Source organism: Natator depressus, chromosome 2 (genome assembly GCF_965152275.1).
Source record: "Natator depressus isolate rNatDep1 chromosome 2, rNatDep2.hap1, whole genome shotgun sequence".
Classification (NCBI taxonomy): Eukaryota; Metazoa; Chordata; order Testudines; family Cheloniidae; genus Natator; species Natator depressus.
The window spans coordinates 162,648,241-162,667,167 of record NC_134235.1 but is presented as its reverse complement, the minus strand read 5'-3'; the positions used below and the strand labels follow the sequence as shown (position 1 = coordinate 162,667,167).

Below are 18,927 nucleotides of genomic sequence, written 5' to 3'. Positions count from 1 at the left end.
CATTTAAATATAAGAATGTAACGCTGAAATGAACTTGTGATCCTGAAATGCATTTTTAATGAGTTTCCTTTTTATTTTGCTGCTTCAGTGGCATATTTTAAAGACCCTTTGAAAAAAGCCACATTAAAAACCCCACCAAATGCCACAACATGCAAAATTGGATATTGGTTTATTCCAAAACTGCTGATCAGGAAGAGTGGCTCTTCAACACAAAATGTTGCAGTCACTTTATTTAAATGAGTTTGAATTTGCATTGTGATGTGCCATTCTGATTTAGAAAAAAAAAATTAGATTTTCAGATCAAATTGACCCAGCCAGTGAAGCGTTAAGAAACTGGCAGGTTTAGTCTGAAAGCCTCATGTTATATCAAACCTGCAGCCGGTGGAAGTCATAGAGCACCAGTGAGAAAACAACTTTCTCACTGAAATCTTTTTCTTGTTACTGTGTAAGATTTTTGTTCTCACATATTTCTCCTTCTCCTCACAGGGGAACGCCCTTTCCACTGCAGTCAGTGTGGAGCCTCCTTTACTCAGAAAGGCAACCTCCTCCGCCACATAAAGTTGCATTCAGGCGAAAAACCCTTTAAATGTCACTTGTGCAACTATGCCTGCCGACGCAGGGATGCCCTCACGGGCCACCTGAGGACTCATTCTGGTAAGTAACTACATCCAAGCACTTTCCGGACAAAGTTTGCTCACTTCCAGGTCAGGCCGGGAGTTGTGTACGTGCTCACTGCCGCCATGTCTCCAATGGCTGCTTGGGTCAGGATGCAAGTAGGCTCCCTTCAGGCTTGCCCAACTTGTGACTTGAACAAAAAGTGCGTAGCTGCAGTGTTTGAGCAGTAAGGATGCCCCATCAGAAGCTACTAAACTCTGCTTATTTTAGCAACCCCAAATAATCAGCTTTTCTTTACTTCTTGGCACCAGGCTAGTTGGAAATTCCCACGTTAGAGTCTGATATTTCAACCCTTAGGTGAGCAATCCCTTTCGTGGGACTACTTGCATGAATAAGGGCTGCATGATTCGAGTGAAATGCACCGTGGTGCGGAGCCTGCCTAAGGCTTCTGCACCAGTGAAGTCCCACTTAATCCCTCAAAAGAAGGTTTGAGTAATGCATAGGCTTGGTGCTAGCTCTCTAAATATGAGGTTAATTTCACCCATTGCGCATAACATATGTTGTGTGCTGCATTCTACTCTTAGAGGTTTCAGGTGGGGGTTGTTATTTCTTAAATAAAAAGACTCTAATATGGAAGCCTGGATAAATATTTTCTAAAATACTCATGCTTGTGCTCATATCTACCTTTTCATTTAACAAGGCTTCTCAATGTTTAAAAAGGTCACAGCATCACTCTCCTTCTGAGAGCAAATCCAAAATGATACCCACACCATTAAAAGTGCCTGCAACCATGCCAGCTGGGGCTGCGATTTTATCAGATTTCACAAGTTATGCTGGAATTCTCCTGGTCAGTATTTGGATAGGAGGCCTCCAAGGGAAAACCCTTGTGCTTCCGGAAGTGATGTAAAAAATTTAGCATTCAGTCAATAGCCCTGTATGGTGGTAGCAGGCTCTGGAAGTGCCATTTTTTTATATGAGGTGAAAACCTGATCACTTAACAATGGCTCTGTTTGTAAGAGATGTTCTCCCAGGTGTCCAAATCAAATTCCCTTTGGATTCTGCCTATATCAGGTCCTAATTCAGGAAACCATTTAAGCACAAGCTTAATATTAAACGTGTGCTTAAGCTCCTTGATTTCAGTGGGACTTAAGCATGTGCTTAAATGATATCCTGCATAGGGATTTTTTTCTGAACTGGGCATATAGGCATTCTGCTTATCTAAAATTGCCATTTCAAGGAGATACAGTATTCCTCTTCACTTCCTCTCCAAACAAGTATTGCGTTGTCCTTTATGCTATTTAGCAACTGTAGCATTCCATCCCAGATATGGGTGAAGTGATTTCTATACAGTTTGAATAAAGTTTTGAGATTCCTTAGGATATGCGACACTATATAAATATGCAATATTATTATGATTAGTAAAGTGACATCATTGTATGCAAATACGTTGATGGTCTCAGTCCAGTTCCTAGCTGACAGTGGTGGTGAGTGAAACTCAAAGATGAGGTTTGTATAACCATCCAAAAGTACAGCTCCTTATCAAAACTAGCCAGTCTTTTTAGTATAAGTCTATAAATTTTGGGCCAGAAATCTCATGTGAACAGTCATTGTTGTAAGATTCCCAAGTACTTTCGGCATTTGGTCATGCTAGATATACCACAAACAGAGCCTCTGTCATGATATTTCAGTGCTTCTGCTTCTGGATTCTGCCAGAACCAGGAAAATAAAAATATTTTTTATAAAAATTATCCAGGACTAATTTGAACCTAAAAAAAAGAATCTATTTGGATTTGGTTCTAGTTTTAAGTAAAGGGTTGAGTTGGTTCTCATTGCATCAGACCTCGTTCATCTATCTCTAGTGGACAGTGGTCTACACCACAAAAACAGTTACCCCAGTTGGCAGTCTCTGTGCAGAGAGGACTTGGAGACTGAATTACCTTCTCATCCCTACAGTTCTTCCCTCATCAACCTGAGAATTCTTCCCACATCAAGGATGAGGCACATAAGACAAAGAATGGAGGAAGTCTTGTAGCGCTGCGACCCTTTCTGTGCCAAACCGGCAGCTCCCCAATGCAATAAATTCTAAGAGGTGGAGTCCAAGGCCCTGAAATTCCAGAAATTGGGATCCCAGCATCCCAAGATAATTTTCAACTTATGAACCCAGGATTGTACCATCAAATGTCCTAGAATTTTGCAAAGCCTTTAACTTTAAAGAAATCATTATCAATATGCAAATCTTTATTTTACAAAACCCAGCAAACTGAATACTTAAAGGATGTTTGCAAATATGATGATAACATTTGTCTGAGGTATTTGGTGCCTCTGTGGTTCTCTGATTTTGCTGTTGCATGCCACCACTCACCAAGACAAAATTCTAGTTGATATCATACTTGCCCTCAGATATTTAGACCAGTTCCAAAGCAGAGAAGAAAACCAATCAGGCCCAATGACACACTAAATGTGTGGGGGAACTAAGATTGCCCTAGTTTTGAAGATTTAAGGCCAGATTCCTCGGCTGGTGTAAATCAGGGTAGTTCCATTGATTTCAATGGAGCTATGCTAGTTTGTACCAGCTGAGGACCTGGTCTTTAAATTAGAGAATATAACTAAATTTTCAGTGTTGTTTTGAGAGGCCCCAAATACTCCATTGAGCGTTGGTTGTAGATAGTCACAGCACGAATGATTTCCTGTTGTTATCATTATTATTCTGTCAGATACTTAATTTCACTCATTCGCTAAATTGTGTTTTCTGCAGTTGGCAAACCTCACAAATGTGGATACTGTGGCCGAAGCTATAAACAGCGCAGCTCTTTAGAAGAACATAAAGAACGCTGCCACAATTACCTGCAAACCATGAGCCTCTCAGGCAGCTTGTATCCAGGTAGGAGTGAAAAGCAGAAAGGGTAATCCTGGAACCAGTACCCTCCTGTCACTCATTAATTACTAGGGGATGGTCCAGTTGAGCTATCTGGGAAGTGTAACTATCCATTACAATACCATCACTGAACAGATTTTTGGATATATATTTCCATCTCTGTCTGGGTAGACAGATAATTAGTTGGAACTATTGTTGTACTTAATTAATATTGAGTTTTCTTGTTTTCTTTGCTCCAATCTAAAACGATCAAGCTAAGGTATGAAGGCTAATTTTGGCTTTTACATCTAGAAACAACACCTTCAGGAAACCAGCTACAAGACTTGGAATTCCTTAGCTCACCAGCTGTGCAGGCTAAAGCATAGTTATCCCAACTCATAGGGCTGGAACTTTCCTATTTATTTTGAGTCCTATCGATTACGATACTCAGGGTTACAAACTCTTGTTAAAAAGGTAATTCCACTGCCAAGAAGTGATTTAGAGCGAATTTACTCTGAAATGCACACTTTGGTATGGGGTGGGGGAGGTAAGAACCACACACACCCTTACATACCTGCATGGGCTTTCCGGACCTTGTGTCCCAGTGCACAGCAATGAGTAGGCGCTCAATGCCAGCTGCTCCTCCCAGGCTAAGCAGATGAGCAGGAAGAGAGAAGAACCTTAGCTCTGCCCCACAATGCGCTAGAGGAGCCAGTCTGGAGAGGGTAGTAATTTGCTGTTAGTAGGCACCAGCAGCAAACACCTACCCATCTGAACCAAAGGGAAAGTAGGGAGGGAATCGTGCCTCGCTGCAACACGATTTTTTCCTTTGGGCCTGTGCACCAACTTCTGATCCCATGTCTGGGGCATGTGGCAGAGCCACAATCTGTTCCTTAGAGAACACAGAATCTAAACCTGTGCCTAAAATTGAGCAGGTCTTGCTAATTAGATGTGTGAGACTGATCACAAGAGGTAGTCGTACCAGATGTGTTTATAGGCATTAGTTCAGGTAGAGAACAGAGTATCAATGTGCTGTGGAATTTAAGGTTACAGTCCATCTGATAAACTGCATTTCTTGCCTACCTTTTTGATCCTGTAAGTTTGTCAAATGACAAAATGGTACATTATCTCTGACCTATTTGCAATGATGCCTTATTTAACATTGTATATCTGGACAGCACTTGAATATGTTTTTACACGTTACAAGATAATGTAAAGTATATGCACATAATGAAAATACTGAATGCAGCTGAGATTCTTCTTTCCAACAGCATGTTAGAGCAGTGCTCCTTCTAATTTTGTTGAGGGATTGGAGAATGTATAAATAGGAGGAAAGCTGGAGCTAATGTACTCAAGGCCATGATATTTATTCCGTAACAGGATGATAGGATGTAGAAGCAAATAGTCTGTCTGGGGTTAGAATTTCCAGTGCCTGGCATAAAGGTTTGATACGTCTGTGGGCAAAACAAAACAACAGTTTGTGTTAGCTTTTCAGTTACTTGCTGGAAATAAAATATTAGTAAAGAAAAATATGCAGATGAAGCTGAAATCAGTAACCAGAAACTTTAATAAGAAATAACTCTCAGATGTATGGGACTGTGCTTATTATAAACCCTGACACAAAAAGCTTAGATGTTCACAGCAGTTTAGGGTTGTGCAGCTCATTATTTAATATTTGAATCAGATTGAAAGTTGGCATATTCAGAAGTGGTTTTTAAGAAATATTGCTTTCTTGCATACACAAAGAGTATCAGCCAGATCCCTATTATATCTAATATGACTTTGATTTTAGAAACTGGGAGTAAAATCTAAACATTGTATTTTGCCACAGATCCTACTTTTTAACAAAAATGGGTATTATTTCTCAGGTAATAAACCAGTTTTTTATTTAAAAATCCTTTGTTGAAAGTGATCCTGGTATTTTAAATTACATACAATGCTCCCTAACTCATCACAAACACAGTCTGACTTCAGATGCCATTTTTCAATTTTAAAAATATTATATCTGTAAAGAGGTAAATATGCAACAAAGCAGTTCAGAATGAGACCTGGTCCTTTTGGTATTTAAAAATATTTTTAAAGGCATGGTTTTTATACTTAGAAAAGTAAGTCAGTCTTATATGCAAGAACTACTGGTCATGCAACTTTTCAGTACGTATTAAGGAGCTATTACTATGATAATAAAGTCCCACTGATTCTTGTATTAATAGAATCATAGAGCTGAGGGGTAGGGTCATCCGGTCCATCTCCCTGTTACTGCAGGATTATTTTCCACAGCATATTTTCTAGTGTTTTGTCTAATCTAATTGAAAAAGTCCTAAGCAATTGATTTCTACCACTTCCTTTAGGGGCCTGATTCCTCTCATTGGGAAACGTACCTAATATGGGCAGAGCCAAGGAGGAGGGTGAAGGGGAACAACATATTTTCTTTCATTTTGTCTTTGAATTTGAAGGAGATTTGGAATGAAATCCTGGCCCCACTGAAATCAATGGCAAAGCTCCAAACAACTTCAGTAGGGCTAGAATTTCACCTTAGTGTCTGATGCTGCTTCCACAGACATAAGTGGGAGTTTTGCTGTTGATTTCAATAGTAACGCATGAGACCCTCCAGGTACTATAGAGAATATCAGAAAAGACAAACTATGAAAACTTATAGACTGAGCTTTGCTGTTGTGGTTTAGTGTATTATCAGAATCAATCAATGGAGCTATGGCATAGTACAGCCACAAAGATACACAGGTAGATGGTGTAGGCGTATACAGATATCTGTGTTTTTTGTTCCCACAAAAAAATTCAGTGAAAGCACAAAAACAGAAACAATTTTCAGTTTTTGGCAATGAAAACCCCCAAAAATTCAGGTTTGCCACCAATTATTGGGGAGTGCGGTAGGGTGGGCATAGGTTTCAGTTTCCCAAAACTGGAAAATACTGGTTTGGGCCTAAATTTTTATTTTTTGCTTGCTATTTTTCATCCCCCCCCCCCCCCCCCCAAAAAAAAAAAAAAAAAAAAAGAAATCATGGGCTAACCCTCCTTTAATTCTTTGGAAATGTTATTGTGCTACCTTCTTGGATGCCATGGGGAAATGTGTTTGTGTTTGCATTTTGGTGTCAATGTGGGAACTGCTACTTGTCATTATGTCCTTTAGAAACAGTGACTTTTTATTGCTTTGGGCCTTTACCATAGAATTTTACCCTTTTGTGACTTCTAAATTGGATTGTTGTAACATACACTCCAAAGGGCTATTCTTGGAAAACACCTGGAAGTGTTAGCTTATACCAAATGCAGAAGCTTGCCTCCTTAATGGGTGCATTGTAATGAGCATACAACACCAGTGCCTGGTACTGACTGACTATGCCCACACCTTGAATAGCATCTGGAAGTGATCAGTCTTTAAAATCTTAAATGGTCTGGGGCCCAGTCATTTCAGCGAGCACTTCAACCACTGTAGTATGTCATCCTGCAGCCGTGGTTAAGATCTGCTAGATTGCTCCTGCAATTGGTTCCTAGAGTTGTCTTCCATGGGGGCACTCTTCTCTGAGGGCACTTAACGGCGCCTTCTATTGATCCACCCCACCTGAGTCTGTCAACTTCAGGGCATGATGTAGCCAACCCTATTCTATCAGGCTGCCATTTAAATGACATATTGCTAACATTAGAGAGACAAGGTAGGTGAGGTGATATCTTTTATTGGACCCATTTCTGTGGGCGCGAGAGACGAGCTTTCGAGCTTACACAAACCCGAAGAAGAGTCGAATTGGTCCAATAAAAGATACTGCCTCATCCACCTTGTCTCTCTCGAATATCCTGCGACCAATACAGCTACAACAACACTGTATACATCTTACTAGCATGGGTCCATTGGGTTTGCTTATTCCGTTCATGCAGGCAACAGATATGGTTACTTTGACTAGTGTGAGGTGTCCAGTTACCACAGCAGTAGATACCATGTAAACATCTATCAATAAGTGAGCACGCCTATTGAGAAGATAACATGTCACCAGCAGACATAGAATATAAAAGACAGCTCGCTGAATCAAGCTTTTCTACTTGATGATCAGATATCAAGTCACAATCTTGCTTAAAATATTCATCTCCTGGCAAAAGATAAAAAAAAAAAATCCAACGTTACACACACTTGATAAAAGAAAAGGAGGACTTGTGGCACCTTAGAGACTAACCAGTTTATTTGAGCATGAGCTTTCGTGAGCTACAGCTCACTTCATCGGATGCACTTGATAGATCATCTTTTCTTCCGCCATTGGATGCTCAGAATAGGTATAGTTTACCATCCTAGAGCTCTTGTTGTGCCAGTTCAGTCTCATACCCCTTCAGCTTCCACAGGCAATTGCTACAAAGTGACATAACAGGAACCTTTTCCCTAGTGGCTCATAGCTAAGAATCTCTTTGCTGGGCTTCCTTTCTAAACCTAAAACTTCTTAGCAGCAGCAGGAAGTCAGAAAACAGTCTGAGTGCAGAAGGTCAATGCTCTATGATAAATATATGTTCAGCCACTGGACTAGCTAAAATTGGATTTTAATGACTAACACTGTATCAGGGAAGTAGAGTAATAGTGAACTGTCAGAGAAGTTGTTTTCTACGTAAATTATAAATACATTCTTCTATATGAAGTGATAGCCATGCCCCATTTCTGTTGAAGCAACGCTTATTGTGCTGGGCTTTTCTGTCACTGAAAGGTAGTGGGGGGTGGGGAGGGTAAGAGGGGGAGTGCTTTATATCAAAAGTAATATTAAAGATCTTAGGGCCTGATTCTCCATTTTCCTGCACCATGTGTAATTGTTCAGACCATTGCAAGGTGGGTGTAAAACCAAAGCAGAGTGATCATGTTAGACATCCATTTTGCACCAGTGTAAATAACTAGACAGGGCACAGAGCAATTCAAGCCCCATAAGCTGTAGTTGTACTTTGCAATCTGTTATCTCTACATCCTATTTGAGGGGAAGATGAGAACTGATATAACTTAGTCAGCATAAGGGACAATGATACAAACAGTCAGAGTCAACCTGTGCCTGTCAGGTAAGATCCTGGTTTTAGTTGGTTGCATGCTAATGGAAAAGTCTGACTAACACGATACAAAGATGGTAGTTCCATTAAAATGGAGCATGCATGCCTAACCCTCTGATGTCATTTGATTTCAGTCATAAAAGAGGAAACTAACCAGAATGAAATGGCTGAAGACTTGTGCAAGATAGGGTCAGAGAGATCCCTCGTGCTGGATAGACTAGCAAGTAACGTCGCCAAACGTAAGAGCTCTATGCCTCAGAAATTTGTTGGTAAGAGTTAAACGTTTGCTGTCTCCTAAAAAAGCCTTATAGGGTTTTCAGTCTTGCATCATGATTTTCATTTGTTATCATTAAATTAACAATATATAAATATATAGCATTCGCTAGACGGATGCATTACAAAAAGGATGCTTTCTGCAGCTTAACTTTCCATTTTACAGCTTTTGTGGGGGGTTCAGTATTCTTGCCTTTTCCACTGTTGATGCCCCAGGTTTTCTATATGATCATCCTGGGAATCGAGGCTCCTACTCAGGAAAGCACTTAAGCAGATGCTTAAGGCTACGTTTTGTTAACTTCCCCCATCAGGGGCAGACCCAGTGTGTTGACACATGTGTAAGCATGTGTGTGTAAGTGAGGTTGGGCTGAACATAAGAGGTTAATACTATTTCACTCTTTCAGAAAGGTTGTACACTGGTTTACTTCATTTCTTTAGTCAAGTATAATTTATAAACCTAGAAATATGTGCCCAGCTGATGAGAATGGTAAAAGAAAAACCAAGATCAATTTATACTTCTACACGTACATACTATAAGCAACACAAACTTCCATAACCTGCTTCCTTATTTGACTAATAGACATTTTCTTGACTCAGTGACTTGACTAGGAGGTGGTGTCCATTTTCTTCTTCCAGTTGGTATTCAGTGTGCAGAGTAGTAGCTTGTAGCAAATCAATCAAAGGAAATTGAATACAATGAGAGAGATTGCAATAATGTTTAGGTTTAGTTTTAAACCTCAAAAGCATGGAAACTCAAAGGAAAGCCTGAGCGCACTTCTACAGAGAGACAGACAGAATATTCAGACCTCTCCTAGTTTTATATCACTTGCTTCAGGAGAGGATTAAAGCCTGTGGGAAGGACTATATTGTAAGAAGGGTTTTGAAGAAAAGGTGGAGACATGACAGACCAGGTAAGGGAGGGTGATTCCAGAATGTAGGAAGCCACATGGAAGGCTGTTTGATACTAAGAGTGGGAAGACACAAGGGAACAGTAACTCATGTGGCATGGATGGAGCAAAAGGGGAGTGAAGTGTGCCACAGAAAGAGACAAACAGGGAATAGTAGGGATCCAAGTTGCATATGCCTTTTAAGAGAAGAAGCAGCAGCCCAAACTTCATGGCGTGGGTGACAGGAAGCCAGTGGAAGGATTTGAAGCAGGGAAGAACATCGGTAGAACAGTAGGCATTCCGTTTTTCAGGGGTTAAATTTGAGCTGTGGGCAGGACATCCAGGAAGAGACAGCCAGAAGTACAAGTATGAATAGAGTGGGTTTAAGTGAGAGGAGAAGAGGCACAACAGAAAACACTGGATGAGACTGTAAAGGGAGAAGAAGATAGGGCCAACTCAGAATGCTGAGGGACCTCGGTAAAGAGATGGAGGAAAGAAGCGCCACCAAAGAAGATACTGCAGAAGTAGTCTGAGAGGTAGGAAAGGAAGTCTCTGCTATCTAGGGCAGAGAGAGTATTTAGGAAGAGGGCATGATCAACCATATCTGAAATGGGAGAGAGCTGAGAATTATGGAGATGGAGAAGAACCTTTTTGATTTGTCCAGGAAGACGTCATTGGGCCATTTCAGCGGAATGGAGGTACCCCAATTGAAGGTGATCAAGGAGTGAGTTAACATAGAAGAAGTTAAGGCTACAAGGGTAGAAAACACATTTGAGAATTTTGAAAGAGGAGAGTGATAGATGGAGAAGGAGATGGGCTCAAGGGAGGGATGTTTGAGGCTACGGGAAATAATAGCATGTTTGAAGTCAGAGAGGTGTGAGCCAGAGAGGAGAAAAACCGAGAAGGAAGGAAGGGAGATTGTATAAGGGAAGAAGCAAGGGAAGTAAGGAGTTGGAGAGAACACGGTCAAGAGAGCAGATTGAGGGACTGGTGGAAGAGAGTAAGAGACACACGTCTGAGTCAGAAACGGGTAAGGGAGGAGAGAATATATTGTAGGAGAGGGGAGGAGGAATCTCGTACCAGAGTGTGTCATTGTGTCAGAAGATAGAATAGTAGGTTTAAAGAGACAGTCAAAGACAGGGAAAAGAAGGCAATGATTGAAGGAGCAGGACTTAATCAGGGCAGGAAATGTAGCTGCTTACCCACTGAGACGGCAGAATTGAAGATGACGACAAAATTATAGTAGAGGTAAATACTGAAAATGTGGTAGGAATTCTGAGTTAAAGAACCCCAAATTGTTTGATGATTAAGGACCACATTCAACTACTGGAGTAAGTTGATGCAATTCTTCTGAAGGCTCTGGACAGAATTTATCTCAGACTTTTTGTATAAGGAAAAAGTATCAGCTGTGAAGACACCAGGAAGACCAGAGAAATTAATTTGTTTTAGAAAACAATTTTTAATAAACATGAATAAGTAACCTATTTAGAGAGGTTGGGCATGGACTGTTTTTTTGTTCTCCATTGTTTGTCACCCTCATACTAACAAACAATAAAGAAAGCCAGGCAAATGAGAGACATGGGTAAGGCAGTTTCCTGTCACTTATTCAGTGTGTGGTGTAAGAAGTCACCATAATGACAGACAATATTTATGAAGATCTGCTGTCAAAAAAAATGGCCTCTTTGGACAAAGAGACTCATCAGAGACCCCCCAATCCCCTCCTCCTTTCCCCAGTGCTCACCCCACTTAATATGAAGTACATTACCAGTTGCTCAAACTCCAAATCTGGTCTCCTTGTCCAAAGTCCATTTTGGTAACAAGAAAATGGACATTGAACTAAAGAATTAACTAAGAATACACCAAACACTGAACCAATTTCCAGCCCTCCCCCATTTCTTTAACATACCAATGCTAGCATCATTTAACCAGTGACTAATTTAAAAGACACCGGTCCTGATTCTCCCCACTTACACTGACTTTAAATCAGTGTATCACTATTGATGTCACTGGTGTCACTCGTCATTTAGACAGAATTAAATGAGAGGAGAAGCAAGCCCAGAAGCACCACTGGTTACAAATGCCAGAGAAGGCACAGGTTTCCTCAGCCACGCTAGTCAAGTATAAACCTCAGGGGTGGTTAACAAGGTAGGAAAAATAAGTCACTGTTGCAAAGAAGAATGCAACAATATTAGAGCTAAGCCAAGGTCCGGTCAGTCCCAAACTCGAGAGAGAAAGAACAGTAAGTTTCTCAAGGTGGAACCTGGTACTTTATAAAGCTGAGTTCATTCACCAATTTAAATTAATTAGGTGAAAAATTATTTGACAGAAATATTGCCTTTGCAGCACTTGTGTACAGCACCTTGCTTTGCAAATAGGAACAGACCCCAGGACTGAGAGCCAAACTGGACCTTCCAAACTGGGGTTGGAGAGGGACTGGTAACAGTTCAGGCTGAAATATGCCTGATATGTTACAACATCAACCAGAAAAAAAAAAAAGCAGCCTATCCGAGCTAAAGAGTATCAGCTATCTGTTAGCATTTGGCTACCTGGAGCAAGAGCCCTGAAACCCTGCAAAGTTTCTGAAGAGCTTCACACCACTAGCAGTTTACCTTACTTATTCTCTGATAACCATAAAAATAGGCGATTGTTTTTAATGAGCACTCGTGTTATCTGCACTGCCCATATGTAAAAATGATACCTGCCTGCCTTCAGCTTGTGTGCATTTGAAATGGTCTTGCTCTGTGACAGATTTTTTCCTTACATGGAGCTATTGATTATATTGGTCAACTATAGGCTAGTTATGGTACATAATCATAAAGCAAATATTAACCAATAAAGAACACCTAAACTTGTGCCCTCTGGATGCCCAGTGTATGACATATAATAACAAAGAAAGCCCAGGTTTTAAGGATGCTTTAACTTTGTAGTTTTCTGAATCAAGGGTATAAATTCATATTAAAAAACGTGGTAAGCATTTCACACCTTGCCCATGCATTTTCTACAGAGTCCATTTTGAATCTCCAGTCTTTAGCTCTTTGCACTTCAAAACTATGGGATTAGAAATGGTGCATCTAATCAAAATCATGGCATTAGTGGGGAGGAGCAAACACTAGCACTAGGAGTGGGAGGCGGACACTGGTGGGAAAAGCAGCCCAAAAAGCACAGGGTCAGGTGTTGGTGGAGCCAAATTAGGAGCTGTGTATGCCATGCCTTCTTATTGGAAATTTACTCAGGAGTTAATATAGCTCCAAGAAGTGCTAGCTCGAGGGCTGGTCAGAAAACAACAAAAAAAAACCAAACAAACATTTTGCAAAAAAAGTTGAGCTTTTGACATTTGTTTTCATTTTGCATTGGAACAAAACCTAAAATTTTTAGAAACGTTTCACAAAAAATGAGAGCGAGTCCCGCAGCTTCCAATTAACCAACAGCTCACTGGTTCGAGCACTCGCCTGGGGATGAGGAAAGACTGCTTGATGCAGAGCAGGGATTTGGACCTGGGTCTCCCACATTTCAGCTGAATAAGAGCCTCCCAGGAGGAGAGAGAAATTCTATCCTGGACCTGAGAAAGTTTAGTCAAAAGAGCAAAGATTCCGCAAAAAGTTCTAGTTTTGACTAATCAGCATTTTCCTACGAAAAGACGTTTTGTCAAAAAATTCCTGACCAGCTCTAGTTGGCTCCCATTCTGTGCCTGGTATCTCCCCTGCTGTGGAGCGAGACTAGAGCACAGCAGGGAGGAGCCAAGTTTCCAGAGAAGATGGAGGCTCAGGAAGTGCCTGGTGGGCAGCAGGACTTTCTGCACTATAGGCCTGTTTTTTGCAGGATTTCAAGCAAGCGATTTCCAGGCTGCACTCTTGGCCCTTCGTGGAGTTTGGAAATCCCGCCAATCTGAGAGGGCAATTCTGTCCAGTTCATCCTGTGGAATTTCCAGCAGACTTTCCCCTGCTCTTTGGAGGCTCTTCTACAGGAAGGAACAATTGGGCCACACTCTAGGCAATCTTCTACATGCTGCAGACGAATGGGAAAGTTATTAGTATAGCCCAGGGCAGTATTAACTTTGAAGGGAGCCCCTCTGTATTTTGAGGAGGAGTGACAGCAGCAGTGACTGGTATGAGGGAAGTAGGACCTCACCTCCACTGGATCCCCTGAGATCTGTCAGACCCACGTTCCTCACAGTTCCATAGAGAAATTATCTAACCATAGGGCAGTGGTTTTCAGACTTTTTTTCTGGCGACCCAGTTGAAGAAAATTGTTAATGCCCGTGACCCAACGGAGCTGGGGATGAGGGGTTTGTGGTGTGAGAGGGGCTCAGGGGTAGGGCAGAGGGTTGAGGTGCGGGGGTGAGGGCTGCGGGGTGGGGCCAGGAATGAGTGGGTCAGGGTGTGGGTGGGGCTCGGGGTGCAGGAGGTGGTCAGGGCTCTGGGCTCGGGGTTGGGGCCGGGGATGAGGGGTTTGGGGTGCATGAGAGACTTTTTGGGTTTGGGGGGGCTCAAGGCTGGGGCAGGGGGTTGGGGTACGGGAGGGGGGTCAAGGCTCTGAGCTGGGGATGAGGGGCTTGGGGTTCAGGAAGGGGCTCTGGGTTTGGGGGGGCTCAGGGCTGGGACAGGGGATTGGGGCATGGGGTTGGGGCATGGGTTTACCTCGGGCAGCTCCCAGTGAGTGACACTGTGTCAGTGCTAAGACAGGCTTCCTGCCTGTCCTGGCACCACAGACCGTGCCGTGCCCTGGAAGTGGCCATCAGCAGGTCCAGCTCCTCGGCGGAGGTGCACAAGTTGCTCCGTGCGTCTCTCGCCCGCAGGCACCGAACCCCCTCCCCCTCCCAGCTCCCATTGGTGGGTTTTTGGCTAATGGGAATGCAGAGTCAGTGCTCGGGGCAGAGGCAACACGCAGAGCCCCGGGGCCCCCCCCACCTAGGAGCCGGACCTGCTGCTGGCCACTTCCAGGGTGCAGTGCGGTGTTGGAACTAGCCTGCCTTAGCCAGGCAGCACCGCCCACGGGACTTTTAAGGGTCCGGTCGGCGGTGCTGATCAGAGACGCCGTGACCCAGTGCCTTCCATTCCACAACCCTGTACTGGGTCATGACCCGCAGTTTGAAAACAACTACCATATGGGGTGGGGTACACTATCCGGGACCTGAAGGAGGTTTCCTCCTCTTTGCTCCTCCTTTATGGGACTGGTAATATTGCAGATGTATTACAAATACTGTATGAGAGACTTTTTTGTCATTCAAAGCTACCTGTTAGTGAAGTTCAGTATCATGAGTGATAGTGTAGTGTAGTACACAGATATACTTTAAATCAGCAGCTGCATTTTTAAATAATTTCTCTAATTCCCAGGCTTTACTTTTTATTTTTAACTTGTTTCTCTATAGACAAGATTTTCGAAAGTGATTACTGATAATAGACACTTCAATTTTTGGGTGCCCAATTTGAGGCACCTTACAGGGGCCTGACTTCTAAAAGTGAGGCGCACCCCCTTTTTAGTCATTAGAAGTTGGACACACAGTAACTTTTGGAAATCTTAGTTTATATACTTGGAAACTGCTCCTTATATTTTTTTTCTTTGCTGATAGATGTGAAGTTGTAATTTTTTCAGTGGACTCTATTGCACGTGTAAGGTCACACCTAGATTTGGTTGGCAAAATGGACTGTTTAGATAGCTCAAAAGAAGTCTCACTCCATGCAGAATGGTAAATTTCAGTTCAATGGCATTATTTATTTGAGAAACATTGCCTTATGTTGCTCCTGCCACTACTTTTCACTACAGAAAACTTATGGACAAGTGAACCTTCTTTTCAGAACTAGCGTCTAGCCTATGGTTGGTCCAAAAAATTTCATTTGAAGTGTTTGATGGAAAATTGACTTTTTGATTAAATGAATTTGTGAAAAGTGTTTGCTTTCCACAGAAGGTTTTGATTTTTTGCCAATAAGCTGAATGGTTGAAAAATGAAATGTTTTTGTTTTTCAGACAAAAACCAAAATATTTCTGACAGACTCCCATTCTCTTCTATGGGCCAGGATCCTTTGACAGACTTTATCTCCCATGATGCACAGTGGCCATGTAACTGCCATGATATAGCACCTCCATGCACCAACAGGGAGGTCATGGCACACCAGAGTCCAACCAAGGAGCCCAGCCTGTAGAGAAGAATGGGAATTTAAGGCAGCTGAACCACAAGCCTCATGAGGCACCACGACAGTATTTCAGAATTGAATTTTTTTGATTGTTTGCCAAAATATATTTTGTGATCAGTTCTTGTGTAGCGCACTAGGAAATCGAGAGCTCTTCACAGCAGTTCTCAATTTCAGATGCAGATCTGTACCCTGATTTGCATCTTTCTATTTTGATTTTACTGACATAGACATTTGGGATTCAATGTGTCTAAGCATCGGACTTCCTAACTCCTGATTGTTTTGGAATGCAGGTGAGAAATGCTTGTCTGATGTTCCATACGATGCCACCACTAATTATGAGAAGGAGAGTGAGATGATGCAGACTCATGTTATAGACCAGGCCATTAACAATGCCATCAGTTACCTAGGGGCAGAGTCTTTGCGTCCCCTTGTGCAGACACCTCCAGGCAGTTCTGAAGTAGCACCTATTATCAGCTCCATGTATCAACTCCACAAGCCTCTTGGGGACAATCATGCTCGTTCCAATCATACTGCTCAGGACACCGCAGTGGAAAACTTGTTGCTGCTTTCCAAAGCCAAATCCATCTCCTCTGAAAGGGATGCCTCCCCCAGCAACAGCTGCCAAGACTCAACAGATACAGAGAGTAATAATGAGGAGCGCAGCGGTTTAATTTACCTGACGAATCACATAGTTCCCCACGCAAGAAATGGCCTGTCTATAAAAGAAGAACAGAGGCAATATGAAGTCCTGAGGGCAGGTACTGACAATTCCCACGATGCTTTCAAGGTGATCACCAGCAATGGGGAGCAAGTAAAAGTTTACAAGTGCGAACACTGTAGAGTTCTTTTCTTGGATCATGTGATGTACACCATCCACATGGGCTGTCATGGGTTCCGCGATCCTTTCGAATGCAACATGTGTGGCTACCACAGCCAGGACAGATATGAATTCTCTTCTCACATAACACGAGGGGAGCACCGTTTCCACATGAGTTAAAACCCCTCCCACACAGATGCGATCTTGTCAGCTGTGCTACTGGAGCTGTATGAATGACAAAAAACACCAGTCTACTGGACAGTAAAAGCATCCAGAAATGAAAATTAGAAGACCTGGCCCAAGGAGTTTTCTCCTCTTGGTAGCATGTATTGCAACTTAATTTTATAAAATGCATATTGATGTTTTTATTGAAAATATTTGGATCACCAGACCTTTAGTAAGTAGAAGCTTTTGTAGTCAGGTAGCTGAATCCACTTCCTTCTAGTGACTGCTTTCTGCAGACCTCTCTCCCCAACAGTTAGCATGTGCACAATGCACAAAAACTTGGCTGAGGGCTAGAAAGGCCTTGTGCTAACATGCTGAGAATCGGGCTCTTACACCAGACATACTTTTTTTTTGACTTCCCATTATTACTTGGGTTACTGGGAAGACTTAATTAAAATAAAGACAAAGCGGCCCCACCAGAACCCTTGGGTGGTGCCATGGAGACATGGAATGGTGTTGCGAGCCTAGACTCTTGACTGGCACTATTTTAGTAGTGAAGTAAAATAACACAATAGCACACGCCAAGGTGTGGATTTTCTTGCCAGCATGGCATACCTTTTTTCTATCGTGAGGCATAAGGCCAGTTGTTTGAAGTACGTGAGAAACACCCTTGTCATACATACTCTGGAGTGGAAATTGCATTTATTTGGAGAAAAGGGTTTTGTTGACCTTTAAAATAAATATTTTCCCTCCCTATTCAATAAAAACTCACTTTTTCCTTAAAAATATAAGGTTTAAAAATCTTTCCGCATAAGAAAACAGCCATTTATGTAGGATTTTTTAAAAGGAGTTTTAATTATTTAGAAAAATATGATATTCAGTAGGAGAGAGAAAATGTTTGGAGAATATTTTTATGCACCCTTCTTTTGTTTTGGGGGCAAAATTTTTACAGCTGGCTGCAAAATTTCCAATTCACCCATTTTGCATATGAAAATGCCCATTCTGCTTGCACCGCAAGTCCTCTGGCTAATTTTGTGGGCTGTGTCTGGAAAATTTAGCCCACAATGATTTTTTATTTTAAAGCACTGAGATGAATTAAACAGCCATTTAAAAAACGTATAGTGCCCATCCCCGCTTTTCTCTAAAATTAACTATTCATTAAGGGCTCCATCCTGCAAGATACTGAGCACTCTGGCCCCAATCTAGCAGAGCACTTCAGCATTTGCCTGAGTCATCACATGAACATACATGGAACTATTCTTATGCTTAAAAATAATCCCAAATTTAAGGGGTTTTGTGCTGGATTGAGGCCAGAGCAAGGATCAAGCCCTATGAAACCAAAAACATTTATTCTATCTTTTTTTTCCCCTCTCATGCAGAGCCCCCTTCTTGGCAAGACCCTCCCAACTAGCTGTTTAAATTCCAGTAAAATGAAAAGACATCTGACGCACAAAGACAGCTGATAGTAAAAACTGCCAATCTGTTTGTCTCTTCTTTAATTCCTCTTCCAAATAGCTCATTCCTCTCCCCAAACAGCCTATCGGCTTTAAGACTGGTAATAGTGATATTTATGCAACTTGGTTAAGAATCGCTCTGCAGAGCTGGAATATTTCCACAACAGTACAGGTAATAATAACTAATTGATTGAGTTGCCCGACCCATTGAATGTACAAACATTTCCACTGTATAAGAGATTGGTACTACCCCATAAACAAAATACATATATTGCAACAAGACCATTTCTTAAATCTTGTAATACTATTATGTATTATATATATAGTCATTCATATTATGGACCAAATTCAGTAGAACTAGTGCACTTGCACCAAGGATGAATGGGGTCCAATGGGTGTATATATTACATATGTATATTATATATAAACAGACAGAGGGGTCCTGGTTCTGCTTTCACTTATGCAGCTGTAAATCAAGAGCAACTCCATGGAGGCAACGGAATGATACTAGTGTAAGTGAGATTTAAATATGTTTTACATGTCAAACCCTCCCCCCCCCCGCCACACATTACTTTGTTATACTGTACATTCATTCCTAACTATAAAAAATTTACTTTGTAAAAGCCAAGCTCCTTGGATCACAAGGGTGATATTACATAGAAAGAATGTATATAATGCATGGACTGTGTAAACACACGCAAACACACTT

General features: G+C 41.8%; 1 protein-coding gene across 1 annotated transcript in view; it reads left to right on the top strand.

Moving 5' to 3' along the window:
• The window catches only part of IKZF1 (IKAROS family zinc finger 1), a 91,734-nt gene extending 73,020 nt beyond the window's left edge, over positions 1-18,714 (top strand). The window contains exons 6-9 of the mRNA XM_074943220.1: positions 487-654; positions 3,371-3,496; positions 8,626-8,760; positions 16,073-18,714. Of these exons, the coding sequence (XP_074799321.1) occupies positions 487-654; positions 3,371-3,496; positions 8,626-8,760; positions 16,073-16,779 (1,136 nt within the window). The 3' untranslated portion in view covers positions 16,780-18,714. The remainder of the gene's footprint in view (positions 1-486; positions 655-3,370; positions 3,497-8,625; positions 8,761-16,072) is intronic.
• Positions 18,715-18,927: the final 213 nt, after the last annotated feature.